Source organism: Exophiala spinifera, assembly GCF_000836115.1.
Source record: "Exophiala spinifera strain CBS 89968 unplaced genomic scaffold supercont1.3, whole genome shotgun sequence".
Lineage (NCBI taxonomy): Eukaryota > Fungi > Ascomycota > Eurotiomycetes > Chaetothyriales > Herpotrichiellaceae > Exophiala > Exophiala spinifera.
Window position 1 is genome coordinate 665,367 of NW_015622515.1, and position 26,621 is coordinate 691,987.

At 50.8% G+C, this 26,621-nt stretch overlaps 9 protein-coding genes across 9 annotated transcripts; 5 read left to right on the forward strand and 4 right to left on the reverse strand.

The window, feature by feature from the left end:
• Positions 1–160: 160 nt before the first annotated feature.
• On the forward strand, positions 161–4,822 carry PV08_03980 (uncharacterized protein; the record flags this gene model as incomplete). The annotated part of the gene is made up of 2 exons (XM_016378329.1): positions 161–498; positions 571–4,822. 2 exons carry the CDS (start codon positions 161–163, stop codon positions 4,820–4,822), a joined length of 4,590 nt encoding a protein of 1,529 aa, XP_016237006.1.
• Positions 4,823–5,191: 369 nt separating this feature from the next.
• Positions 5,192–5,766, forward strand: PV08_03981 (uncharacterized protein; the record flags this gene model as incomplete). Its single annotated transcript, XM_016378330.1, has 2 exons — positions 5,192–5,389; positions 5,479–5,766. 2 exons carry the CDS (start codon positions 5,192–5,194, stop codon positions 5,764–5,766), a joined length of 486 nt encoding a protein of 161 aa, XP_016237007.1.
• Positions 5,767–7,529: 1,763 nt separating this feature from the next.
• Positions 7,530–9,647, reverse strand: PV08_03982 (uncharacterized protein; the record flags this gene model as incomplete). The annotated part of the gene is made up of 2 exons (XM_016378331.1): positions 7,530–8,713; positions 8,768–9,647. 2 exons carry the CDS (start codon positions 9,645–9,647, stop codon positions 7,530–7,532), a joined length of 2,064 nt encoding a protein of 687 aa, XP_016237008.1.
• A 1,225-nt stretch (positions 9,648–10,872) lies between these two features.
• PV08_03983 (uncharacterized protein) lies at positions 10,873–11,064 on the reverse strand (the record flags this gene model as incomplete). The annotated part of the gene is made up of 1 exon (XM_016378332.1): positions 10,873–11,064. The coding sequence occupies one exon, from the start codon at positions 11,062–11,064 to the stop codon at positions 10,873–10,875; it is 192 nt and encodes a 63-aa protein (XP_016237009.1).
• Positions 11,065–11,518: 454 nt separating this feature from the next.
• On the reverse strand, positions 11,519–12,697 carry PV08_03984 (uncharacterized protein; the record flags this gene model as incomplete). Its single annotated transcript, XM_016378333.1, has 3 exons — positions 11,519–12,122; positions 12,166–12,303; positions 12,357–12,697. 3 exons carry the CDS (start codon positions 12,695–12,697, stop codon positions 11,519–11,521), a joined length of 1,083 nt encoding a protein of 360 aa, XP_016237010.1.
• Positions 12,698–14,401: 1,704 nt separating this feature from the next.
• PV08_03985 (uncharacterized protein) lies at positions 14,402–16,286 on the forward strand (the record flags this gene model as incomplete). Its single annotated transcript, XM_016378334.1, has 2 exons — positions 14,402–15,429; positions 15,485–16,286. The coding sequence occupies 2 exons, from the start codon at positions 14,402–14,404 to the stop codon at positions 16,284–16,286; spliced, it is 1,830 nt and encodes a 609-aa protein (XP_016237011.1).
• A 1,017-nt stretch (positions 16,287–17,303) lies between these two features.
• On the forward strand, positions 17,304–17,745 carry PV08_03986 (uncharacterized protein; the record flags this gene model as incomplete). The annotated part of the gene is made up of 2 exons (XM_016378335.1): positions 17,304–17,346; positions 17,399–17,745. The coding sequence occupies 2 exons, from the start codon at positions 17,304–17,306 to the stop codon at positions 17,743–17,745; spliced, it is 390 nt and encodes a 129-aa protein (XP_016237012.1).
• A 2,815-nt stretch (positions 17,746–20,560) lies between these two features.
• Positions 20,561–21,046, forward strand: PV08_03987 (uncharacterized protein; the record flags this gene model as incomplete). Its single annotated transcript, XM_016378336.1, has 1 exon — positions 20,561–21,046. The coding sequence occupies one exon, from the start codon at positions 20,561–20,563 to the stop codon at positions 21,044–21,046; it is 486 nt and encodes a 161-aa protein (XP_016237013.1).
• A 1,875-nt stretch (positions 21,047–22,921) lies between these two features.
• PV08_03988 (uncharacterized protein) lies at positions 22,922–26,143 on the reverse strand (the record flags this gene model as incomplete). Its single annotated transcript, XM_016378337.1, has 1 exon — positions 22,922–26,143. The coding sequence occupies one exon, from the start codon at positions 26,141–26,143 to the stop codon at positions 22,922–22,924; it is 3,222 nt and encodes a 1,073-aa protein (XP_016237014.1).
• Between the last annotated feature and the right edge of the window lie 478 nt (positions 26,144–26,621).

Sequence of the window (26,621 nt, forward strand, 5' to 3'; positions counted from 1 at the left end):
TCTCTCCGTTCCCTATGTGGTAGGTCTTCGTTCTTGTTTACTCCTAATTCTTGAAGGACTCATACAGAGCCGAAACACAATCTGGAAATAGTTACTCCAGCCCTTACTTTCAACGTCATCGAAACCGGGTGTGAAGACGTCATTGTGCTACTCCGTCGACATGCAGCAGCTTTCGGAGAACAATAAAGAAAGTGAACTGGACAAGGAATGGATTCCAGTGGATTTACTAGAGGTCAAGAGCGTGCTTGCTATAGGAGGCCTATATTGGATGACGGAACAGGCCAAGGAGGCTTTGAGAAAGGCTTTGAACCAGGCCAAGAAAAGGAAGGAAGAGGATAGTGACTTGATCAAGAGATATGAATCGAAATACAAGTTCCGCTGGCTGCCTCCCAATTATTGCCATTCTTATGGTAATATGGACACGCTTGACCGAGCTAAAAGAGCCAACTGGGACAATTTCAGAGCTAAAATAGCCGACTGGAACAATTTCAGAACCCTGTGAGTCGTTAGATGTGTTGGGTCACAATAAGCCTGTCCGTTTGGAGTTGAAGATTGCTGACCGTGGTGTAGCCTTCCTCTTCCACCCGACACGTTCACCTATATCAGAAATACCGCCACAACAGCAAAGACTCTAGGCGAGGGCGCATTTGGTTGCGTCTACCCAGTCACAATAGACCCTGCCCACCAACAATTCCAAGATGGTAGCCGCACCTCATACGCTGTCAAGCAATTCTATCATGACTCGGAGAGCCGTCAGGCCTTTCAGAGAGAAGTGATCAACAATAAGCAGATTGCGAGATTCCCACATAAAGGAATTACTGCTTCCATCTTAAGCTGGACCATGGATGGGGAATGTTACATTCTCTACCCTGCAGCAGAGTGCGATTTGGGTACTTTCATGTCTTCTAGGGCACCCCCACGGGTCATTGACGAAAGCACGACGTTGTGGTTCTTCAGACGATTGAAGGATCTTTCTGATGCAATCTCCCACATCCATATGCCTAGGTCGCTACAACCAAAGGCGGAGTCGCCGGCAATAGACTCTAACAACGAGCTATTCATCGGATGTCACCATGACCTCAAACCAGAGAATATATTGGTCTTTGCGGATGAGGTCAGTGGCAACTTGACGTTCAAGCTCAGTGATTTTGGATCTGCATCCTTTGTACCGTGGTCAGACGATGACGATCATTCGACTTCGCCCCATCGTGGCACGGTAATGTACGAAGCGCCAGAAGTCCTATCCAGGGGGAAGGATTCTAGACCATACGATCTATGGTCATTGGGCTGCATTATGCTGGAGCTTCTTTTGTGGCTTGTTGGAACCAATGAGGAAGATGGTCAAGTGGCATTTAGTACCAGAAGGGAGCATGATATTTCCGATCAACTTCCGACTGATGACGCCTTCTGGTATAAGAAGGGATCAAATATTCTCCTCAAACCAGCTGTGCATGCCCACCTCGATGAGCTCGAACAGGTTCACTGCTCAAGATACCCCCTGCTGAGGCCAATACCGTCCGTAATTCGGGCTTTATTGGTCATTGATCCGACCAAAAGACTCAGTGCATCCGAGTTAAGTGACCAGCTTCACGACGCCATTGAAGAAATCGAATCGCTTTTGTCGAATGGGTCTGCCTCAAGCCTTGGTCCATCTCTGACTGACCTCACACTGATGCCACCGCCTGATGATCCAGATAAGGATGGACATCAGAACAGGTTGCCGACAGAGTCACGACTGGTCGTGCCTACGGAGTTTCACCTGAGTAGCACCAATTCGGCCGAGACACAAATCGGCATTCCTAATACCAAGCACTCACGCCGGGGCAGTGATCGGAATAGCCTTCGCAGAAGTCGCCGCAGCCGCAACAGCCGCCGAACTCGCAAGTGCGAAGAATCAGCTGTAGCCGGAGCAATCTCAACAGAAGGTCACAATATACACGTCCAAGACGACAGTGCTAGATACAAGACCGTAACTGAGAGCAAGCTAGCCGCGGATGAGTTAGGACCACACGCCTCTGATGCTCAAGAAGAGTCTACTTGCCACCCTCAAGAAGCCCATCTTATGGACATGACGAGCTCTACGCTTCTACCAATCTCCGCTTTCCCTCAGATTCAATCAGCGTCTCGGGAGCCAGAAGCCCATCAACGCCGGCTTGACGAGATGGAGCGAAAGATCTACCTGGATTTGGACGGTGTAGGGGCCTTCACGATTAGTCAGTATAACAGCCTTCAGTCTCACGAGCACCTTGTAACGAGCCCATGGTTGAGTTTCGACACACTCTATGAGATGGTCCTTATTCTTAAAAGGCAGATGAGGGTGGCCAGGGCAATCAGAAAGAACACGTTATTCTTTTACGAAACTCGGTCTGACGCGCGCTTCAGCCTCATCGTCCGAGAAACAAATCGGGCCAAGGTTGCGCGAGTTATTCCCGTGAGTGAGGAGATGCTCAAACTATATCTAGGCCTCCTGAGAAGCGTCTTTGCTGCTGCAAAGCTCTTGAAGACCACGAATACGACTTTCCTGGACAACAATGCTGTCGAAGCTATATTCGCACCACTCCGGGGATTCTGTTTCACCTTTGCGGAATACTTACATTTGGATACTAAACATGTGGTCTTCCCGAAAGACTGCGATTCAGTCGCGCATGTATCGCTTCACCTCAGTGCAGCCTTGCTGCAGATTCTGGCACTGGGCGTAACTTCAAGTGTGAAATCACATACTTCAAGTTTTGTCCGGTCTGCAAGTCCACGTCTCCAAGAAGCTTGTTCAATACAAGTTGGATCTAATATCAAGATTGCGCTGAAAAAACAGAGGCTGGCCTGTCTCGACACATTTGTGGGTGGTCCGATTTGGGTTTTCCAAGGTATCGATCAGACCGATCCAGGCGCAGGGCTTTATATATCAACCTACCTCAGCGATTTTGCAGAGCTTTGGGGACTGGCTCGTGTGAGGTACGCCACACCTCAAAAGGCCGCCGCAATAGAGATTGATACTCTGGGTGGGACGATCAGGTCAATAGGAGATGTCAGAACTCCTTCGTCAGCCCCAGAGTGCTTGGAGGATGAGGTTCTATGCCATTGGTTTGGGTGGGATAGCGAAGCTGGTCCTGCAATGCCCTTCGACCCCTTGAAGCGACTTGTTATCGGCTTCCCATTGCCTGAGAACACCTCATGTGACATCAAAAGACAGTACTATGTCCGCACACTTCCTGATAGGGACCTGGGAACGTCATCTGCCGGATATAAGACTGACGCCAGAACATTTACTTCTGGATTCATGCAATATGTGGGTTTATCTGTCGGTCTGACACAGAAATTCACTGCAAGTTGCAGCACCAAGAATGTGATCTTGGACTCATGGCTCAAGGGGCGTGCAAACAATCCTAACTTCATTCCAGAAATTGCGGCCCTCGATCAACTGGTTGGTCTAGAAATCAGCAAATGTAATGGTAACGCAGTGCGGGTGACATTGTGGGATATCCTCCGACACCCCGAGGTTATGGCGTACGCTCAACGCCTGGAGGGCGATCTTTCTTGCTGCTCAAAATGGACCTCATTTGAGACTTTTCAAAGCTTGTACGACTCCATCACTACCAAAGTAGCTAGGTGGCATTTGTTTGACACAGTAACAAACCTGATCGATCGACTGAAGTGCACTGGCGTGAATGATAGGGGTGAGCTTCTGGCCTGGAATGTGACATGCAATGGTGGATGCTGCGGGAAGGTTCTGGTGCCAGGATGGGTAACAATGGTCAAAGAGAGCAGGGTATGTTCCACATTTGCGATCTTGTCCAATCGATGCTTGACTGTGGAAGGCAGAAGAACTTGCCTCAACGACTGTTCTGATGAAGACCTCCCTGAGCAAGCCGCATCCTTGGTTACAAAGCTCGAAATTGCGGCTGAGATCGATCTTGTGAAGTATACCAAAGCAAGAAAGAGACGACCAGGGCTCGTTCTGAATACGCCAAAGAAGCGGCATCGCGGGAATGAGAGCTCCGAAAAAGATACCGACAGTTTGCGGAAGTACCACAGTAGACGTCAACGAGGACGACCCTCGTCCGGAACAGGAGGAATTTATGAGTTCATCAGCACATCAGAAGAGCAACTTCGAAAGACCAATGGCCTTCTCCCTCAAAACAGTCAGCACGACCGGCCACGTCCATCGTCATTTGTGCCACCAGCAGACTCGTGGTTCTCAGAAGATCGTCCAGACATAAAGGCTGTTGAGGCGAGTCTAGCTCGATTCAAAGTATCTGAAGACTTGGGGCAGTCAGAAAACGATCGGCCATCAAAGGTGGAATCTGTGCTGCCGAGAAGCCAAGTTCCAACAATTGGACAAAGACACAACGGCTCTTCTAGCCCGCATAAACGCAGGAGGAGAACTGGAAGCATGCTCTCCGTCAAAGGAACACGGACAGGCCATTCCGAAGCCTCCGAACACAGAAGCTACAAGCATGTGTTACGCCGTGTGGACCTGGCAGCGTTGAAATGGAAACTCGAAGAGAATCATGGAATCCTGACCCTCACACATGATTCGCGCAGTCGGGGGGTCGTTTTCAGGAGCCGACAGGGTGATATACCAGTCGAAACGACTCTGAAGAAATACAATGTGTTGGTTCAAAAAGGAGACGAGATGATCAACAGATTCGATGTCAAGCTGGAAGAGGCCAAGGACATATTGATATTCGGATACCCTCGGGCGAGATTCAAGTTTCGCTTTCAGGAAGTGAAATATCCCTGGAAGCCCCTTCGCCCGTGCGAAACGGTGAAATCAATACGAGTCCTGGACAGCAGGTATTGCCAGCCTCAAACGTATATTTAACTCTGTGCAGAGCCGTCTCGGGATGAACACACTGGGAAAGTGATGGCATATGATTCAGAAGGCAATACATGTACCGCGCGGAATATGTCAATACCCAAGTAGGAGCGAAACATATCGAAATTGGCTGTGAAGTACTCCGTATAGCATGCAAAAGTTAGTGAGCCTAGTTATTAGTTAAAAGACAACCCGTCTCGCTTAACCTGCCCTGACCCTATACAAATAAATTGTTTAATCTACTGCGACCACTTGACGCAACAACCAAGAACCCATAGTCGACATTACACGTCTACCACGAAGCAGAGCACATATTATTTGTGCACAACAACCCTCGATCCATGGCACCGTCTCTACGATAACACTGTCCCCGACATGCCTCCGCCCTCAAACCTCCCGCCCCCACCAACTCCCCATCCACTCCGATATGCCCAAGATGCTGCCCGCAGCATACCCGGCAACAATCGTAAGTCGAGACCGCTGACCTACGCGCTCGGCATCGCCGGTATAGCTGGGTCTGGAGCTTTGATTGGTGCCATTCTGAACATGAGCTCTCAACGTCAAAGTCAGCAGGTAAGTGGTTCACATTTTGATCACTCCCCCCAGCTTACATCGGGGATCGGGCACTTTGTGTAGAGATGAGCTGCTAATGGATGAAATAGAATCAAACTCCGTTACAGCCACTACCACAAGCACAGTCAGAAGGACAGGCGGAATCTTCGCAGTTGCACTTACAGCCACAGTCGCAACCACGGGCACACTTAGCACCGGGAGTAGATTACTCCCAGGCCCTCCAGACGTTGGAAACGAAGAGGGGCCACCTCATGGCGCAAAAGATGCAGTTGGAGCGGAGGATCAACGACTTGCATGAAACTCGCCGACGACGACAACAACAACAGGCGGAGGAGGAACACGAGAAAGAAAGGGACAGCGGTCAAGAGGTGAAGTAGGCTATCATTCTACTACTCGAAGCCTACGGAAGTCCTCCATCCCGGGTTAGCTTGCCTGTCCTGGTAGCCTCTGGATATTGTGTTGGTGCTCGGATGAAGGTACCGAAGCCCGCGACCCAAGGTGATGCGCGTCAGAGGAGTCTACGAGACATGGGAGGAGCGAGATCCAAGAAATGGATTCGTCGACTCCTCGAAGTCTACCTGCAACAGCACAAAACACACACGACACTCGCTGTGTATATGGCATCTCGAGCACCCCCGAGACGTCTGATTTCGCATGACTTCGCCGCCCGGGACCAGTGGAAGAGGCATCCTGGCTCGAGCACTGGAATCACAAGAAGCTGTGATTGATACAATCGTATTCGAACTCTGCGGGCGGCGCCGTCGCTGGGAAAATGTCTCCAAGACAGCTTCAGAAAGGTCAATTCTATTTGCTCCTCATTCTTCTTGCATCATGTCGACGGCACACGTCAAATATTATGGCGCATAGAGTGATCGCGAAATCTCCGTGCTACCAGAAGATACGCAAACGTCTTCGAAACGACGACCAAGATGCACCTCATGCCTCTCTCCACCTTGGCGGACAAGAACACCAAGGCATGATATCGACCAAGACTGCCTTTGTTCCAAGGCCTTCTGTTTTTGTATAATGAGCGGATGGATAGGCGGATATGAAAGATATCGAAGCACGTTGGTGACTCGGTCGAGGGGCTTCTCACATCCCCATCCATGATGCATATAACCATCTACTCCGTACCACGATGATTACCCAGGCGGTTTACGGTTTACGGTTTAGGGGGTTTGAACCGGTCTACTTGTTGCACATAACACATCTTCAAACAACGTACACAGTTAACATATGAGCAAGCAAGCAAACAAGCCAGCAAGTAGGTGGCAGGAGTAAGAGTAATAGCAGCAGCGACAGTAGTAGTCAATGTTTCATCCAATTGACAACTCTCTCTTTCTCTCACAAAAAGACCCGCGTAGCATGGCATGGCATAGCTCTACATACAAAAGACACACAAATGACTCCCGTCCACTCCCCGTCCGGCCCCGGCGAGGAGAAGCTAAGGGCATACCGAATACAACACAAACAAGGAAAAAGACAAAAGACAAAGGGAAAGGCATGACATGGGAGGAACAGAGCATGCATTTTTGGTTTTGGTTTGTTTCCATTTCTTGTTCTCCTACTGCGGTGCCCTGCTCTGCCCTGCCCTGCCCTGCCCTACCCGCCCTTCGTATTTCTCGGTTCTTGCTGTTGTTGCTGATGCTGATAAAAGCCCGCATCGCCGAACCACCGTCATGCATAGGTAGACACACACACACACAGACGCACCCATACCCCTTCTTTCCCGTTGTTGCCTTGCCGAATCGCGTTTCCAATACCACAAACAGAAATGCACCGAGATCTCGTACTCCCCGAAGACGAAGGCCAGAGCGCCCATCCCCACCAAGCTCGCCAATTATGGTGTTTGAAGTCTTTTTTCTCAAAACAATAGGACCAGGTACGTATTTGTTTTTCTCGTCCCACTGTCCCTGCCTGCGTTGTGAAAACGGACAAGAGAAAAGTAAGGCAGAGACCCGAATTGTAGCGCGGCCAGCAAAAGAAGAATCTGCCGGATCAAGTGCTGCATTAGGGTGCCATCTGGTCATGTCCAATTCTAGGGCCCGAAAATCCAATTCTTCCTTCCCCCGTCGTTCTATGCTTCCAATCTCTGCGCTGGCGACATGGTTGCGATGGCTTTCTGGACGACATCCGAATTCTACTTCTGTTTGCTCGACGAGGGCCCGAAGTCGGCCTCGACCGCTTTCTGGGCCGTCCGTTGCTTTTCGACTTTGAATTCCGCCACAATCGCGATATGATCACTAGGGAAGTGGAAGTTTGGAAATCCGGGGACGCGTTTCAGATACTCCGGGTCGATGGCGCCCAGAAGACCAATCACTCTCAAAGTGTTGCTAGAGTACCAGATGTAATCCAAGACGTCGACGAAGCTAGGAGTGTAATTCGTAAAAGGCATCTCGTCCTCGATGGCGGCGTATGAAGACTTCAAGGTGAACTGATGTTGCAGCCCGTTGTCGGTGAGACTACCGTAGTCTCTGCCCGCAAGGTCGTTGTGTCTGGCGCTCATTCCCTTTTGCGTAAAGAGCTCGTACACGGCCGAGTTGGCCCCTGAGTTGAAGTCACCACAGATGATCATCGGGATTTGCGTGCCGGAATTGTATGACAGTGATGGTCCAGGCTCGGGAAGCTGCTCATCCTCAACTTCGGAGAATCGGAAAGCTTGCTTGTTCGTTGCTGGAGGCATCTTCGCATACTTGTCGGCAAGCTTACCGACTTCCTCCATGAGAACGGCGGTTTGAATAAGCTTCACGTCCTTGAAGGCAGGGTCCCAATAGACATGAGCATTCGCGACAATGACTCGAGAGCCCGTGACACGATTCTCCAAGAACACTACTGTTGCAATGTCGTCTCGTTGCCAAACGCGGTTGAGCATATCGGCGGACACGCTGGCGCCAGCTCGCTCGACTGCCTTTCGCCCGAGGACAAGATGTTGACTGTCCAGCTGCATGTACTTCTTGTCCTTCCAGAAGGTACCGCAGCCGTCGACGAATTTGGCGTTCTCACCCAATGTCTCGGCACGGCTCTTCTGAGCGTAGTACCCCTTGTACCCTGATCTCGAGAGCTCGGCGCGGAAGAAATCGTCGTAGCTGGTCCTATCCAGTTCTTGCAAACACACTATGTCGGCGTTGATCTCCCGGATCTCTTCGAGAATCAGCGTTTTACGGTACGCCCAGGTCAGAACTCGCTCTGGCACGTATCCGTATTGTGACGAAGTTGCGTATCGAGCACACAAAATGTTGTAATTCAAGGCCTTTATTGTGTCGGTACCGGGCTCGGGCGCCTCTTCGAGCTGATGCCATTCTCTTTCTCGTGGAGGGGGTGGTTCTGTATTCACGTCAGTATTTCCGCGACCGCGAACGATTGGTCAGAGTGACAAACCTGGCATGCTCTCCCGGAGGTACTCGATGAGCTTCTTTGTGCCACCTTCGCTGATCTTTTCGCGTTGGCCAGGCTCAAGCGGATTGCCATACACTCCAAGCACCTCCAGGTTGAACAAAAACCCGAGCTCATAACAAAGGGTGTGAATTTGGTTGCTGAAAAGTAGGAGCTTCCTCAAGTTTGTCAACATTCCAATCTCTTCAGGAAGTTCGGTGAGTGCGTTAAAAGAAACGTCCAGGTATTCCAGGTTCTTCAATTGTCCGATCTGTGGTGGGAGGGTCTCTAGTTGATTATATACAAGGTCGAGTCTTTTGAGGAAGTGGTAGGCAGGATTGAAGAGCACGGGAGAAATTGCGCAAAGACCTTGACCTCCCAGATCGAGCTCGTCCCAGGTTTGTTTGCTGGGAACGACAGCGCTTGACGTATGTGAATTGCGTGTATTGTCGGTGTGCATCTCTTCCGCAGCGGCGCCGAGAGGCACGAAGTTCACACCTTTGGACTGGTGGGCGACGGAACGCGCACGGGAGTTGGGCTGATTGAGCTCTTTACTCTCTTCAAATGCCTCCTTTTGTTCACGCCAATGTGGGTTGTCTGGTTCGTCCATATCATCATGCGGAAGGCTATTGCCGTTGCCGTTCTGTAGGTGATCGTGTCCGTACGTCTGAAGGTGAGGGGTTGAAGTCTGGTACCCTCCGGAGGAAATATTGTGCTGATGGCCCAATTGTCCGCCATGGTGGTGTTGCGCATGATGTTGGTTGACATTGTGATGGGTGTGGTACGGAGGTTGGTACTTCGGGATGTGTATGTTCTGGTGGCGCTGATGATTTTGTGCACCATTCATCAATCCATGTTGAGTTTGGTATCCATTCTGCGAGAACATGTTGAAGCTGTGGGCGAGAGCAGGATTAACTGGCGATCGTGTCGGAGAAGGGGTATCGTTGGCGAAGGGTCGCCGTCCGGAAGGTGAGGAGGCTCGATTCTGATTCCGATGTGCTGTGTGTTGCGCAGGGTAAAACTGCCCGGCTCCAGGCTGATGGAACCGGAACCCACCATCTGCCATCTAACGAGGCAAGCTTGTCTGGATTGTCTTCGGGGGAACGGACACGCCTCGATCGTCGAAGGATGGGGTTGCAGTAATGGTTAAGACTTTGCGCGAGGGCGAGGAGTGGGCGGAGGGTAGACCAAGTCTTCGTTTCTTCCACATGAGACCCGTGGAAGAGGTCAACGTCGGCAGAGGGAACAGCTGCAGAGCTCGAGATCGGCTGGCCAGGCGCCTTCGCTGTCCGCGGGTTGGATGGGATGGCTGGTAGGCTGGCGACAGGTGTTCGAACCGATGCAAGCTTGACGATGGATCCGGGTGACAGGGAAAGGGGCAGTGACAGGTCGCTGGAGGCCAGGTGGACGATGGAGAGACTGTCAGAATATTGTTGTGAGATACACAGAGATACGAATGGAGATGTAGTCAATGGGCGTAAGTGAGTGACTGTGAAGAATGAGTTTCTGCTCTGCTTTGCGCAGTAGAAGGTCAAGGCGCAGTCCATGAGACCGTGACTTGTTAGTGGGATGAACAGCCGCATCGATTGGCGGCCGCAGTGTCACTGGCGCCATTTCTTGGCACAGCGAGGCAACGTCTTCTGTGTACCAAGGGCAAAGGTCAAAGGTACTTATGTATCTCCCTCTACATGGTCTACGAGTACATGTGTTCGCTTCAGCATCCGACAAGGTCTGTCTCTATCTGACTTTCGCCTCTTCCTTGGGCCGATTCCACACAATCAGCCGGTCAATATCTACAGTCTTCCCACCGCGTCCTTTCCCCTTTGCAGTGATCGATATCGTCAAAGAGAGTCCATTGATGCGGCGTAAGATCGTCTGAAACACTCTTGGGCGTCTGCGCACCAAGGACTATTTCGCGCGGATGGGCAGTATGATACCCCTGTGCTGTAGTGTGAGCTTTAAAGCTTGCTGTGATGCATCTAGTCCGCTTAGGCTCGGGGGAGGCTTGGACGAGCTGTCCTTGTTTGTTTCAACCATCATTCTGCAGGCTGGCCTCGGTCTCGCCTTATTTCCCTCTGATGCCTATAACTCTAGCGACAGGCATATTGGATTCAGGAATATCGATGTTTCATTGACCGGTACTTTTTCAAAAAGTACAATGCCTCGATTTCCTTCTTCACGAACTCGGCTCGCTTGATGCCTTGGCGTATTTGTTCTTCGTCTCTCAAATCTGCCTTGGACATGAATGCCTTGTGCAGCCGCGTGCGGAAATAATTATAGCCCAGGGGATAATGTCTGCCCATTTCCAAGAGCTCTACCGACGACTGATCAGTGCCCGAGACTACCACAGCGGCAAACACTTGGAAAGCTAACCCTTGTACACATTGATAACTTGTCTGCGGAGTTCGGAGGCCATCATGGATGGACTGGGCTTCAGGGGCTAAGGAGACAGGCAATCAAGGCCATTGCCATGGGCATCAGGAGGTATGGCCAGAGAGGGTGTTTTCGTGTTCTGCCATGTCCCTGTAGCAATGACGTGAGCCACAAAACAGCGGCTGCTTGACGCCAAGACCACTAACTACCTAGTGTAGACCTCGGCTATTTTATCCGCCCTGCGCCGACGAGGTTATGCATAATCCTCAACCCTCTGCTGCCCCTTGCTTTTGTCTCTATGGTCCCCTGGACAGACAGTAGTTCTATAGGCTACTCGTATCAAAAATCCCATCCGCATCATTGGCGTGCTCCCCGCAAGTAAGCCTAATAATGTCGCTGCTTGTCGACTTTGTTTACAAAGTTCCCCTTGTTGCCGGCGAGCACCCCAAGGTTATGTTCAAAAATCGCATACACTCGACTCCAGTGGTTTGTTGACGACCAGCTAACGTGAGGTGTTATCAAAAGATTTGGTGCTTTCCACAGTGGGTGCTCTTTGGGAAGCGGCTCTGGATTAGTCACATCCACAGCTGCTCCTCTGATCATGCCTTTCTCCAGTGCCTCGATCAGGTCCTCGGTGTTCACATGGCCGCCTCTGGCAATGTTACTCAAAAAGGTCTTCTTCTTCGCCAGGATCTCAAACTGCTGTCTGGAAATCATGTTTCTCGTCGATGCCGTCAGCGGGAGGCAGATTACCACGATGTCAAGATCTTGGTCTAGGAAGTGGTTGACGCTTTCTTGAGTTGTGCCATGAAACCATTTTGATGGGATCAGCCCGTCGGGGTCGCCAGTACCGGGCACACAGTAGCTGTCATCCTTTCTCGACTCTGGCGTGGGTCTCTCCCGTGCTGTGTAGGCTACTACGTCCATGCCTAAAGCTTTTGCCAGGTTGGCACACTGCCTTCCGATCGCACCATATCCGAGGATTCCCCTAGCAAGGTCAGACACGTCAACCCCAGGGCCAGAGCGCCTACATTCGAAGACCCCAGGAGTCTTGGAAGGTGGTCTGGAAGAGCGGCTCCCAATAGCCTTCTTTCATATAGTTGCTGTACTTCAAGAACTGGTGTTGATGAGAAAGCCAGCTTCCGATCACCCATTCAGCTATCTGTGGTCTGGCGGGGTGATCATCAGCCTTTGGTAGTGCAACTCATCGCGTAGTACTCACGGATGGGCGCCATTGGAGGTGCAAAACACGGTATTTGGATCTTGATAATGGGGATTTGACGCCCAGTGATCAGCGCCAGCCGAGCTCAATTGCACAAAGCGAAGGTTTGGCATCACAGCGTCTGCGGGTACGTGGAATCCCCATAATATCGTGACTGTATCCCAAATGTTTTGAGGTATGTCTTCCACAGTGAGTGGTGTTTCTTTCATCGAGTTCCAATGGATCTTTACTCCAGGGTGTCGTGACTGGATGCCATCGATAATCTCTTGTCTTGGGTCTCCTGGGGAAATGATCAGAATCGTGTCTTGGGCCAAACCGTTGGCCTTTTCAATTGATCCCATCGTGAGCCACGGTCGCCGGATTCCGCAGATTTCCCCTGCAAGGTAAACTCAGTCGTCTTGGAGAGCTATGAACCTTCAGAAATTGCTCTCGAGCAGATAATTTTCCACGACAGCCTCCTCGTAAGCAAAAGATAGGCTATCTCAAGCACGCCACTGTGGCGCGCACATCCCCGCCCTTTGGCATGCTCTGCTCTCCGCTTACCAAATCATTTGTGCCAATAAGCCAAGTTTGAAACAAATGATATATATTATTGATGTTGACGAAGGTACAAGTACTGAACATACTCACTCTCTAGTGTCAAAGTCACCGGCTGGTTCGTGACCTCATCGAGTCTTGAGCTTGAGAGACTAAACTTCGACATGGAGCTTTGTCCTTCCGAATACGGTCTGCGAGCCCAAGAGCTTATGAGGGGTTTCGTGAATATGAATAGATTGACGATTGGGTTTGATATTTAATATCGAAGTCAACGCCACGCTAGTCCAACAAAACACAAGAAGCGCCCATATCGTTTGACCTGTGTCTTGCCTTCGGTACTCCGTACCGCTGAAACCACGGCTGCGTGCCTCATGTAGGGGAAGATTGAATGCGTATGGGCTCGTCTTTACTGGACGGATGGTATTTGAAATGTGGTAACTAGGGACCCCCTTAGGACTGTTTGAGATTCTGAGTCGGCGTCTTCCACTTTATCTAGTCAACACCCGCATATTCAGATATTAGCAGGCATCCCGCGTCAGGCAACCGGTTGAACCCACCACTATCGATCCTTCGGCGGTCCAACTACCACGTATTGATAAGATCATCTGAGATCGAACCACCCTCGTGAAATGGCCACTCCCGGAACAGCTGGAATTTTTCACGACGAAAGCGAACTGGCGTGGGAAATGTCGTGCTTTCCGCGACGGTTGTGGATGAGCCCGGCATCATGAGACGTTACGATGACTCGCTCCTTACAGAGGCCGACGCATAAACATCTCTTACCAGACAAAATCTAGAAGGCGTCAGACGACTGTCCACTATCGCGTAATGCTTTGAGCAGTCGTGGTTACATTCGCGAGAATGCGGAAACATAATATGCAACTGGGGACGTGGAGCGATACGTCGTCGATACGATGAGAATTCGAGATTTCGTCGCAGATTGACGGCGGAGATAGGATGGACCGGAAGCTCTGCTGGAGTCTACGCTGGCACGGCGAACCACAGTAAGCTCGCCTACTGATCGACTGATGTATCCCTGGGCTCTCTCAGGCCCCGCGCCTCGTCCGTAGCGCCCAGACGAGGCGTTTGCTTGGTCAAAGCTTGTCAAGGCTTGTGGTGGGTGGGGTGGCCTAACTGGCGATTTTCCCAGCTATCTCCTCGCCATTGACGACATGCAAGGGTCCTTTTGCAACGACCAAGTATCGTGCCCATTCGAACACCCAGAGGAGCCATGGTTACATCGATCGCTGCTTTCTGCTTCCCAAATGGCGCATCCCTACCAGACCTTGGTCAGGCCAGAGTCAGGTGGTCGCGACGGATGCATGGATGGGATGGCCTCTGGGACACGCATTCTCATTAAAGCTTCGAGTCTTTCCCCCTCTACGCTTCCTCACTCTGGAGCCTCTCGCTCGCATTAGTGTGTTTATCATCTTGCCCTCTCAATCACTTCGCCTCACGGCCTTACGCCATCTGCCACCGAGCTCTTCTGGCGTGTCTCAACCTCACGCATGTCTTTGGCAGATGCTCTCGACGGCGGGAAGCCGAGCAACCCAGACCGCCCAACAACCTGGATCCACCCCATGAACAGAAAGCTGTATGACAGCAACGTTACGTTCGAAGAGTACCTCCATTATGCGAAACGCACACGGGCCGAAGAGGAAGCAGAGCAGCATATCCCCCAAGCTAGCATTCTGCAACAGGTGTTCCGCAGGTCATCAGCCACACCACAACCACCTGGAGCATCTCACCATGCGGGAGTGAGCCCTGAAGAAGGAAGTCCAGGGGAAAAGTCCAACAAAGAGGTTGCTGCAGCGCCAGGCACCAATCAGGACGCCAGTCAACCACGTCGAAGGAGTATTTTGTCAAGACACTCTCTGGTCACTGAAGAGGAGTGGCGCAATGCCGCCCGAGCCTTGCGCACCGCGACCTGGGGTGCGGGCTTTTACTTGATCACGACGGACATCTTGGGTCCGTACGGCGTCGGGTTTGCTCTCGGAACCCTGGGCTGGGGACCAGGTGTCGCTCTCTATACCGTCTTTGCTTTCATGGCTGGTTACTCAGGCTACCTGATTTGGTCCGTCTACATGGGTCTTGACTCGTACGAATTCCCGCTGCGCAACTACGGGGACCTTGCATATCGTACGATGGGCAATGGCGCTCGGTATGCCATCAATTTTTTGCAGTCGATCCAGTTGCTCCTCATCTGCGGCCAGGTCATCATCCAGAATGGACAGGGTATCTCACAGACGTCCAAATTCCGACTATGCTACGCAGTCTGCATCATTCTCTTCGTCATTGCAGGGTTCCTCATGGGTCAAGTCCGCACTTTGCGCAATTTTGGCATCTTCTCTATGATTGCTGTAGGTTTCAACCTCCTGGTCATCTTCATCTCGATGGGCGTGATGGCACACTCGCCTCCCAACTATAGTATCAGTGTGCTCGGTTCCGCTGGTTCGGCCGTGGATCCAGATTCAATCACTCCAGACGCAAACGGTAACTACCCTCCTATCAAGCATTACGGAGGAATGCCAGACTCGTGAGTGGTCCAACCCTACAGAGTAGGCCCACACGCATACTGACCGTTTATGCAGTTCAAATTTTGTCGGTGCAATCAACGGGCTGATGTCCGGAGTCTTTGCGTACGGTGGTGCTCAGATCTTTGTTGAGATCATGGCCGAAATGAGACGACCATGGGACTTCATCAAGGCCATGTGGCTTGCCCAGTTCTTCATTTACGCCGTTTACCTGATATATGGTTGTTACGTGTACCATTACCAGGGACAGTACTCATTCACCATCTCATACATGGGTTTGAGTGTTTATGGTTTCCAAGCTGCTTGCGACATGCTGGTGGTCATTTCGGGATTGATTGCGGCTGGGTTGTATGGCAACATTGGTATCAAGGTGCTGTACAACCAGGTACTCCAAGAGATCTTCAACGCACCACCTCTCACATCCAAGACTGGCAAATGGCTCTTTGGCTCGATCGTCCCGATCTACTGGAGTATTGCCTTTGTCGTCGCCGCTGCCATTCCGGATTACTTCGGCTTCGTCTCGGTCATCGCGGCATTTTGCATCGTGCAGTTCAGCTACTCCTTCCCTCCAATCATCCATCTTGCCTACACCATGCAAAAGAATGCGATCCGAGAAGGCGAAGGGTTCGACGAGACAACAGGGGAGACGAGGCGGGACGACCACGGTATCAAGCGTCTGATTCGAGGCTTCTTTGCCGACAAGTGGTACATCAACGTATGGCATGTCATTCATGCTGGCGGAGCGCTTGCAACTGCTGGGCTCGGTGCCTATGCAGCCATCAAGGGCATGATCGACGCCTTCAAGATCCCACAAGTCAACGCTTTTACGTGCACAAGCCCCCTCAACCTCAATGCTTGAAGGCTGCTCTTTTGGTTACCTGCACGACGACCTCATTTTGCTCATTGGTGGCATTGAGGTCAGTACAGTTTTGGGGGTTTAATCCAGCAACGGTGGTGAGTGGAGGGAAAGGGATCCGTCGTAATGGAAGTGAGAGAAGGGCCCGTGGTCTTCGGCAAGTGTTCTGGCACGTACAGCAGAGTATCCAAGACGTAACGGTGGTTTTGTGTGAGAAGTGCACTTAGGGCAGATGCCTCCATAAGCACAGGTGAAATGCGGGTTATTTAGTATGCACTCGGGTCTCCAACAAAGTTGCCTTGTGTCTTGTCAATCGAGGAAGTTGTGTGAGAGAGTTCTTTGTCGAAGGAACCTCGCGGACCGGTAGAGATGGGGATTGCATACTAGGGCACTTCCTTGGGGTTAGGACTAATTAAGCGACGCCTAGTCCGAGATTTTAGTTTAAGGGTTTGCCTACTCCGTAGGTACATAGGTATGTCAATGCGCCCAAAAGAGTGAACATCAGGTAGGTACCTAGGTAGCTAAGGTAGGTAGTTCAAAGTTATACCTATAGTTTTGCACCTATAAGAGACGCCATAGTGAAAAGTAGTACCTATACAGAATACATCAGTACGTAGAAAAATGTTCACAGGAGTACTAACTTAGTTAGGGGTGCTTAGGGGGTGATAGGGTTATGGTGGGGGCCCCAGGGCGTTGTTTATAAGCTACAGTGGCGTTGTATGAGGCTCTCAATTAAGGGGCATCGTGAGCTCCGGACGCCAACGACCTTGGTTGTTAGCGCGGGCCCTAACAAATTGCACCGCGAGTCCATGTCTCCAGGCGGTGTAAGCATTCCCCAGTAATTTGTATGGAATGTATTGAATCCTCACCAGATTGATTCATGCATTGGGTTCATCAGTCGACTGCGTTATCACATATTTCATCCACATGACTGCGGCCATTTGACTACCTCAGTGTTGAGTCGGAGCCTTCCAATTATCGACAAGCGCAGTGGTTGCGCTCGTCACGGAACGTCGCAATATGGATATCAATGAGGCATCTTCCCCTTCAAGCCCGGCCAAAGGTCAGCCATTATTGTCTATGGGCTCTTCTCTTTCTAATCTCGCTCTGTGCAGAGCCGGCCGCTCAAAAGGGAAAATCTCAGCCGCCTAGACAAAAGAATTCTCCTGCGGTTCGTCCTTTACCTCGAGAGAAAGCATCGAACGACCATGGGACCCGATACTCCCTTGCTCAACGTGCTCAGGCACTCACCCTCTTCTCACTTGGATATAAGCCTTGCAATATTGCGTCGTGGCTGAAAATGACAGAAAGATCGGTCTACAGTATCATTCGGAAGGCGAAGGAAAGAGGCTACAATCCGCAGGAAGATCCGCGCATCCTCGATCATTACATCGTGAACGGATATAAATCAGGAAGGCCGAAGGCCATTCAAAAGACGGTTGAGAAAGAGTCTTCTTCATGAATGTTCGTCCGCGATAGAGCCAGTCGTGGGAAAACAATCGAGGTTCTCGACCTATGACCATGGTGTTAGTACAACAACAACTCGGTTTATGGGAGCGAGTCAAATGAACTTTAAGCGCCTATGAGTCTGTGACTGAGCCTGCTGTGCTGCTGCCTGCAGTCCTTGCATTGAGGTCGAGTTACAGGAGCGACACGACCAAACACATTTCGTCAGATCATACCCCAGGAGATGAGCTGGCGAGGTTCACATCTGCTGCAGTATAGCAGGGCTATCTAGCATACTATGTATCCTCGCCTTAAGAAGAGAGACCGAGCAACATCTGTTGTGGCGCTTGTCGCATCTGTGGTGTTTGCCCACACAGAAACTATGCTTGGTCAATACAACTCCAACTTCATGCACCTCACCAGCGGCCTGGATATTCTGAGTACTAAGCCCGATGCAATCTGCCATGCACGTCAGCACAAACCGACACCATGTCATTGAAGTCATGGACTAAACTCACGAATGATTGAATCATCTAAGTGTTCACCTTTCAAAAGCTGTTGGCTGAAGTTCTGGCAAAAATCCATCCGCGTGTGGAAGGCTGGAAGCTCGTGGTCCATGGGGAAGGTCGACCAAGCAAAGCCGGTCCGATTCGAGTCGGTTTGAAGACAAGCAGCTATCTCTTTCAGTATTGATTCTGCACGCAAGCTATAATCCTTAGGTATCTACCTTGGATACGCACATGCATATCAGGATATCGTAGCTACCTATGAATTGTAGTACATAGTACGGAGTGCATTCAGAGGATATATGTACATGTACAATGTAGCTTCGTGGAGCGGAATATAATTATCGAATACTCCGTACATGTCATTCACACACTTTTCAACGTCAACGATCCCGCCCTAAAGTACTTACACAGCACTTTGTTCTACACAACATCGTAATACGAATCACTCTAGATTGTTCTTGAACATACCAGGAAAGCTAACTTAGTTGTCAAGCCTCAGCCTCTTCCCTTGATGATCGAGCAATCATGCCACTCGCATTACTCGGACTACTGCACTGTACTCCACATCCTCCAGGTCAAGGATCATTACGAGGACCCATAAGTAAGGTCCCCCTCCAGTACCTAGGTGGTCGGCTCAGGCAATTAATCAGTAACTACTCCGCAATGGGAAATTCGAATAGCACATACTTGAGTTTGAAGAGCGGGTCGAGGTTGAAAACCGCAATACCCTATTGTGCCGAATTAGGGCAAAGACTCAGATACCACCATCACCCATCACCCATCGTCTCCCTCGATCTGCAAGAGCATCATGTTGAAACATCACATCCATAGTGAGGTGATGGTATTACGTAGGCTATGAGTGGTCTTGTTGGACATATTCAAGCGTTGAGGGTATATTTTGAGGGAAAGTCCAAGTCAAAGATCAGCACTCAATGTGTACATCCAAATATAAATATTCACGATTTAAAGATAGCAGATGGCAGATGGCACGATCATCCTAATGATCTCGAGATTACTTGCTACAGACATCCCGTTCTAATAGATCCTTGAGACTCGCCTACAATCTCCACACCATAATATTGACTGACTAAATAGAAGAACCTCCTTTGCCTGGATATCTCTCTTTCTTCGAATACTCGCCGCCTTGCAAGTTGAGCGAGAGACGAGCCCAACCGACGACAAGGCTGAGATCTGCCCGCGTGTTTCAGCCTCGCCCCGCCAAACCTGCCCCAACGCGGATTTCACTCCCGAATGTGGAGATGCGATCGACGTCGATTCTCCCGGCGACACATCGCTTTGTTTCCACTTCACTCGTCTTCTGACCTTTCATATCCAGCTTCAACACGAGGTATTTGTCTGTAGATCTCACTCCACAGACAGAAAAATGTAAGTTGATAACTCTGCCAAATGACTTCCCGGTAAGTGAGTCCTCTCGTTATCCCGATGTTTCCCCCTGCACGCTCCGTATTTCCTGCCGATGTGATCTACTGCTCGAGTCTTTAACCTCAAACGAAACACATTGGCATACGCAATGCAACGCGGCGCTACACATCATCTAGTGTTACACATGCCTGCATGTATCATGCGTAGCTGGAATGATGAGGCATGAGTATGGTCAGTAGCCTCGCCAATCCCAGAAGCAAGAATGGGAGGGGCCATCATATTCGACATCCTTGAGCTTTCGAGGAGCCCAGAGGCTGGATGGATGATATGCAGGACAACAGGCAACCAACGAGCTCCACGTAATTTCGACGACAGGAGCAGAAATACTGCACATTTGTCTTTCCATACTTGAATTCGAGATGCACTTCTTGCTCTTGCCTCCTTTGTCCGGAATCGTTGCAAAGTGAGGGAAAAGATCTACCTGAGGACCTGATGCCAAGCGAGTTGAATGGAGATGAACCATGAGTGCCGTCAAGAGAAGGTTTCGAGCGTGGACATGCATACGCTCCGAGAGCGTGTCACACGTACATTGATCTCCGCATCCGTTCTCAATCGTCCTCCACTCGCACACGACACAACGCTACGATATCATCATCCGCGACTCCTCTCTCAACTTTCAACCCGACCGATCTGCAACACTCTCCCAATCTCAATGAGTTACTTTCCCCGTTTGCTGATCGGATCCAAACTTGACGAACAGGCAGCACAGTCTGCAGATCCGCCCTACGGCCAAATGCTCTCGTCTGGAATCCTACAAGTACCTGGCCTCCCCCCAAAATTCTTTCAGAATTTTCTTTTTTTTCTTTTTTCTTCAGACTCACTCGCATAACCAGCATACGACTATACCATTTCTACTGAAAACCTCACTCCACTTTCAAAATGGGTTGTATGTTCAGCAGACGCTCATCTTACGCTGACGATGAACCAGCAGCTCCTCCTCGTCCGGTCGTCGTCGCCCAGACCACCCCGGCGTCGGAGACCACAATCAAGGGTGTCGTGATCGGGGGTGACGACCTTCGCCTCAAAGCGTCGGTCCATCCCCGTCCTCGATACCCGAGTAGCATCTACTCACCCCCCAACACGCTCAACCAGCGTATGTTGGACGACGCCTGCAGGTATCGTTCGCCATCAGACGCTGATTCTTCAAAATACAATCTCCCTGAATGGGCAGCAACCTATCGTAGCTGCCAGGGCAACCCGTTTGACACAAAGGGCAAAAAGCCCCTCAGACGTGGTAAGCTTGCACTCACCGGCAGCTGCGATGGGGGAGGGCCGTCTTCAGGAGAGGAGAAGCGTTCTGCTCTGGCTGCACCGGATGGCGCCGTCTCTCATGCGTTGGGAGATGTCGTGGGACGGAGGTTGTAGTTGGGTGTTGCTTGTTTGTCGGTGTTCTGGCGTTCGGGGGTTCGGAAAGGGCGTTCGGCGGCTTGTGGCGTTTGGGGGGGTCTGCAATTGGGGACTCTGACTGCGTTTTGGTGTTTCGTTCTGACTGGCTGATGGTTGCGAAGCGGCTTGCTGTGGGATTTTGGAAAAGAAGATGACGCGCTCAGTACTCTATCTTCATCCAGCCGCTGGGGTCAGGAGTTAGGGGTGTGTTGATTGTTTTTACGAGGGCTGCATCTTCCGGACAAGAAAAGAAGATGGCGCGCTCAGTACTCGATGGTGGTTGCAGCTCTTGGGGAAGATCTCTACTCATTGTTTGGTGTTTGGTTGTTGATGGTGTTGGTGAGGGTGGCTTCGGCCACCACCTCGCACAAAAGAGGCCCCTTGGTCCTTGGTTCATTTGAGTCTTCGCTAACATTGTCGCGATAGGAGTGTCCGTGGACAAGTAGTCTTGGTTACGAAAGGCCACGGATTGTCTCTGAGAGGCATTGTTGGCAAGCTCTTTGCGCCAAACAATTTTTTGTTGATCTCAAGTCTCGTCTAACGAGCACCCTTTTTTTCATCACTGTCTTTTGCCTTGTGCAAGACCTTGGGGAAGAAATTGGTGTAGATGGGTGTCGGTGTCGGTGTTGGTGTTGGTATAGACATAGGTGTTGATGTTGGTGTTGGTATAGGCATAGTTGGCGTTGTTGGTGTTGGTGGTTGTCGTCAACATCTTCGAAGTGTAGTTGTCGATACTCCTACAGGGGACCCTAACTAGTATCGTCGGAGCCATACATCACCGGAGTATGTCGTCGTTGTCGATGTATATTGCCTTGCTGCTTCCCATCACTGCCACGTATCATCGACGGTGCATATCGTCGTCCACACATGTCACTGCCACTGCACTTGTTCTCGTCCCCCACATGTCGTCGTCACCAAGTCAATGCATACTGCCACCATCGTGTACCGTCGGTGCCACCATCGTGTACTGTCGGTGCCACCATCGTGTACCGTCGGTACCCCCATGTCGTCGACAACCCGTGTTGCTCACCAGAGCATACATCCACTACTCACTCCACATCGTCGACAACCCATGCTGGTTCACCAGAGTCCATCGCCGTTTGCCCATCTCGTCTCGCCATCAATACACAGACACACCCCTTGTCGTCGTCGTCGTCGTCGTCGTCATCATCATCATCGTCGTCGTCGTCAGACATTATCATCGTCGTCTGCTGAATTGGTCAGCATTCTCCCCTGCCTTCTCATATCGTGGATGCCTGTCTCTCGAGCTCTCGTCGACTCCAACTCCGTGATGTGCACTACCACAGTGCCACTCACTCACGCATCGACCCCCGGTGAACAACATCAAACGCCACGATCACCATTCTTCCTTCTCCAACAACACCCAAACTCACCCGACACTCCAATCCACCAACAACTCTCAATCCTCTGGTCTCACCATAGGCACTCCCTAGAGACAATCACGTCGCTGCAAGCGTCCACACCCCCTAATTTATTTCAGGGACGCCCGACTTCCTTCCACTCGACAGCCAAAGAAAACAAAAACTCTTCGACATTTCCACAGACGCAAACAAAACTCGCCATGGCCGCGGTCACGGTCACGAGCAAAATCAAAACAGTGGGCAACGCTGACGAACCACAAGTGCAACATATACACAGAGCAAAAAACAAAACAAAGACAAAAACACGTCCTGCCTTGTCACTAGAATTCAAGAGTTTCATTATTTACGGACTCATCAATTCACAGTCTGTCAGAACGTTGCTCCAGACACTCTCTCCCTCTCTATTGCACAAACTCGTTATGACCACCTCCTCCTAGCTTGTACGCTTACCTCATTGCTTATGTGTACATTGTTACTTCCAAGCACTGAGTCCTGCCCAAGGATCCGGCTCTTGACCCCCACCCTGACCTTGCGGCGGCTGATGACCTTGTGGTGGTGGTGCTTGCTGTTGTTGAGGATATCGAGTCGGCTGCGAGTAGCTTGCATAGCCCCCAGGTCCGCTGGGCCATGCCCCCGAGGGATTCGGAGGGTACTGTGTGCTCGATCCTCCGCCAGGTGGTCCTGGGGGCGGTGGAGGAGGAACGTAATTCTGCGGTATGTTGTAAGGTGAAGGTTGGTAGTTCTGATAATGTGATTGCGGTTGAGGCATTTGTGGATGCGGTGAAGGCGACTGGTAAGGGATACCTGGTGTGTTCGTTTGTGGAGGATAGTTGAATTGGGGGTGTTGCGGATATTGGTGCCCGCCCGGAGCATTGAAATTCATCGTCTGAATAGGAGTATGAGATTGCGGCGGAGGATGTTGCGACTGAGGAGAAATGTATGTGTTCAGCGAGCCCACAGGCGGGGAAGTCACTGGTGAATAGCCATATGACTGCTGGGTTGGTGGGTGCTGACCTGTAGAGGTAGTTGACCGCTCAGGATAGGCCATCGGATTGTAGCCAGTCGAAAGGGGTGTTGCCGCACCTTGGGCAAATGCATGCTGAGAGTCAATAGGTGATGGGTTCGAAGGCTTTGCAGGTGGCTGAGGTTGGCTCGAGTAACCGTTGGGTACGACGGGCGCAGGTGAATGTCGAGGGGGGATGGTAAAGCGAGGATCTGCATTGGGCGTAGGATACGACGGTGAAATGGCTGCTGAGGATCTGGATGCGTTCAAAGACGGTAATGGAGGCAGCGCAGGAGCTTCTGTTTGCGATGGTGAGGCTGACTTTGGCTCCATGGACAACCTGTTCATCAACTCTTGCATACGCCTCTGTTCGGCAGCTGCCTGACCACTGGCTGAACTGTTCTTGGTCTGCTCAATCTGGTGAAGTAGCTGGGCACCTTCGGCCCTTCGATTGCTGACGAAAGATTCAACATTCTTCTCCAAACTGTCGACACTGTCCTTCATTTCCTTGTAGAAGCTCTGAGCTCGTACAAGTCCCTGTATGAGGTCCTCGTGAGCATTGAACACCCTGCGGTACCTACTGAGGACGCTGTTTCTGCTCTTCTGTATTACATCGTATTTCTGCTGGTCCGAACGAACTCTCTTGTCCTGCAAGAGATCACCGTAGCTCTTCGTCAGATCCTTTAGGAGAGAAGATTGCTTGTGTACAGTCGAGATCAGGCGGTTTTGGTGAGAGCGGAACTTTTCCAATTCAGCCTGGAACAGTTGAGTTTCCTGGTTCGCTATCGCTTTCTTGTTCAGAATGAGAACATTCGAGATGTCGTCCGTATGAACTTTCTCTTTGAGATCTTTTAGGACCTGCATTCTCTCACGCTTTACCAGACTGAGTTTCCGCAAGAGATCTTCCACCTTCGCAATCTGTTCTGCGACCGACGGGCCGCCTTCACCGTAATCCTCATCGAGCAGAGAGCCTTCCTGGGATTCTTTGCCTTTGCCCTTGGATGAACTCCCGGCTTTGATCAAAGCTTGTTGGTAGAGTACATCGACTTCACCCTGCTCCGCCGCTCTTCTCATCTCCTCAAAATCACTCTCGTACTGCCGAGCCGTGGCGAATAATTGCGAGTCACTTGAGCCGGCCTCATCAATCGTGTCGCGGTAGCTTCTGATATCGGCTCTCAGCGTCGAGGTCAGTCTGGAACTGGGCTGCTGTGTCCATTCACCTCCATATTTTGACCTCATCTTCTCGCAAACGCCCTCCTCCATGTCGAGCTGTTTCGTGCTCTTGGAAAGACTATCCAGGACCATTTGCTTGTCTCTATGGAGATGCTCAAAAGCACTGTTAAAAGGCTGCTGCTGCGAGACCTCCTGACACCAGCGTTCAAACTCTTTGTCGATGCCCATTTCTTGATCCAACCCGCCTTTCAGGATATTCAAGCTGTCCGGAAGCTTGAGATAGTCCAAGCTTGCAGCCATTTCCCCATTTGCTTGCTCTACCTTTTCAGCTTCTGATCGGATTAATTTGGCCTTTTCCTCGTCGTACATGCTGGCCGACTCTGTTACCGACATAGGCACGATCTTCTGAAAAAGGTCTGGCCCAATGATTCTTTGTATATCTTGTCCCTGATATAATTCCGAGAGTGGAATCGCTTTGGCTGCTGGGACTTTTGTAACGGGCGACAATGAAGCTTCTGCCGGTACTGTCTGGTGGTAGATGAAATCGTTGTCTTTGACTAGAGATGACAACTTTTCCTGTACCGTTTCTAGCTGTCTTCGCGTGATTCCCTGCAGGGTTGTGGCAGTATCCGCACCCAATTGTGATGACGTTGAAGGGGTTGAAGGGAAGGCTTTGGCGTACGAAAGCGCCTGCTTGCTCGCCTTCTCAGCGACTTGTAATCGAGCAATTGCGGAGCCGTGGAGATTGGTCTCGTCTTCTGTTAGTGCCTGGTAGTATTCGGCCAAGGATGATAGATGTAGAGCCTTGATCTGAATGAACTTCAACCACGTATAGTCGAACACACCACGGACACTTTCTGCTTCGAGTCCTTCCTTGGCCTGACCGAAGAGGAATTGAGCCTGTGCAGAAAGCTTTGCTAACAGAGCCGGCTTTTTTGCATCGCGAACTTGTTTCTCTAGAAAGACTTCCTGGGCTTGACCCAACATGATATTTATCAGTGTCTTGACAGTATCCCTATTGAGGTCGGTGGACGGCGCATGCAGGAAATTTTCGTTGATATAAGTGAACATGCCTGCGGACGCCTGGAATGAGTGATAGGCAGTCTTAAGATCTTTGTCCTCCGACCGGTTTTGCGCGGCTGCATGGCAAGATAGAACAGCTGATATGTTGAAGATGACGGAGGCCTTCTCAAAAGCAAGCGAGTATTGGGAGGTTGTGGTATGCGTGAAGGCATCGTACCAGGTGAAAGAGATCTTGATGTGGTTCTCGTCAACGGGGAAGCGCAGGTCCAACAGCTCGAGTTGTCCGTAATATCTGTAGAGCAGGTCTCTCCCCGATGCCGAGTCATTTCCTGCCCCTCTCATGTCCTGCCTGAGCCTGTTGAGGGTTGCCGTCTCTTCAGAGTACTTCTCAGGGTCATCTCCATACGAGGTACGGATATAATTCTTCAACGGGGTGACCCAGTCTATCTCTTGTGTCTGCTTGAGCGGACATGATAACATCGGCGCCTGCACCATCTTGGTTGTCGAGGTTCGCAAGAGTAGGTGGTGGGATGGAAGATCGGACGGGAGGCGCAAACACGACAGATGGATGTCGGATGCTAGATGGCAAGTGGAATCATGGTTTAATGAACTATGGTGAAGGCTGGCAGATTTGCAGGTAACCGCCAAAGTCGAGTGATCGAGAGTTACAAGTGATGGCAGAGTGGGGGATTGAGTGAGACGAAGCGCAGAGGCGAGTGCGTCGACCCCCATACATCACCACAGTAAACAACACGAAGGACTCGCAGAATCCGCAACATCTTCAGCCTGATCTTCTCTTTCAACATTTATGTCCATGTTAATCTGTCTATTATCGTCCAGTATGTAATGGTACACTGAGTTGATGGGTATTCTGTCTCTTTTACAGTCAGGTCAATACTACAGTATGTAAGTATACACTTTTCAAGAACCTCAAGTACCAAAGGCACGCATAGACACGCAAATGCCAAAACCC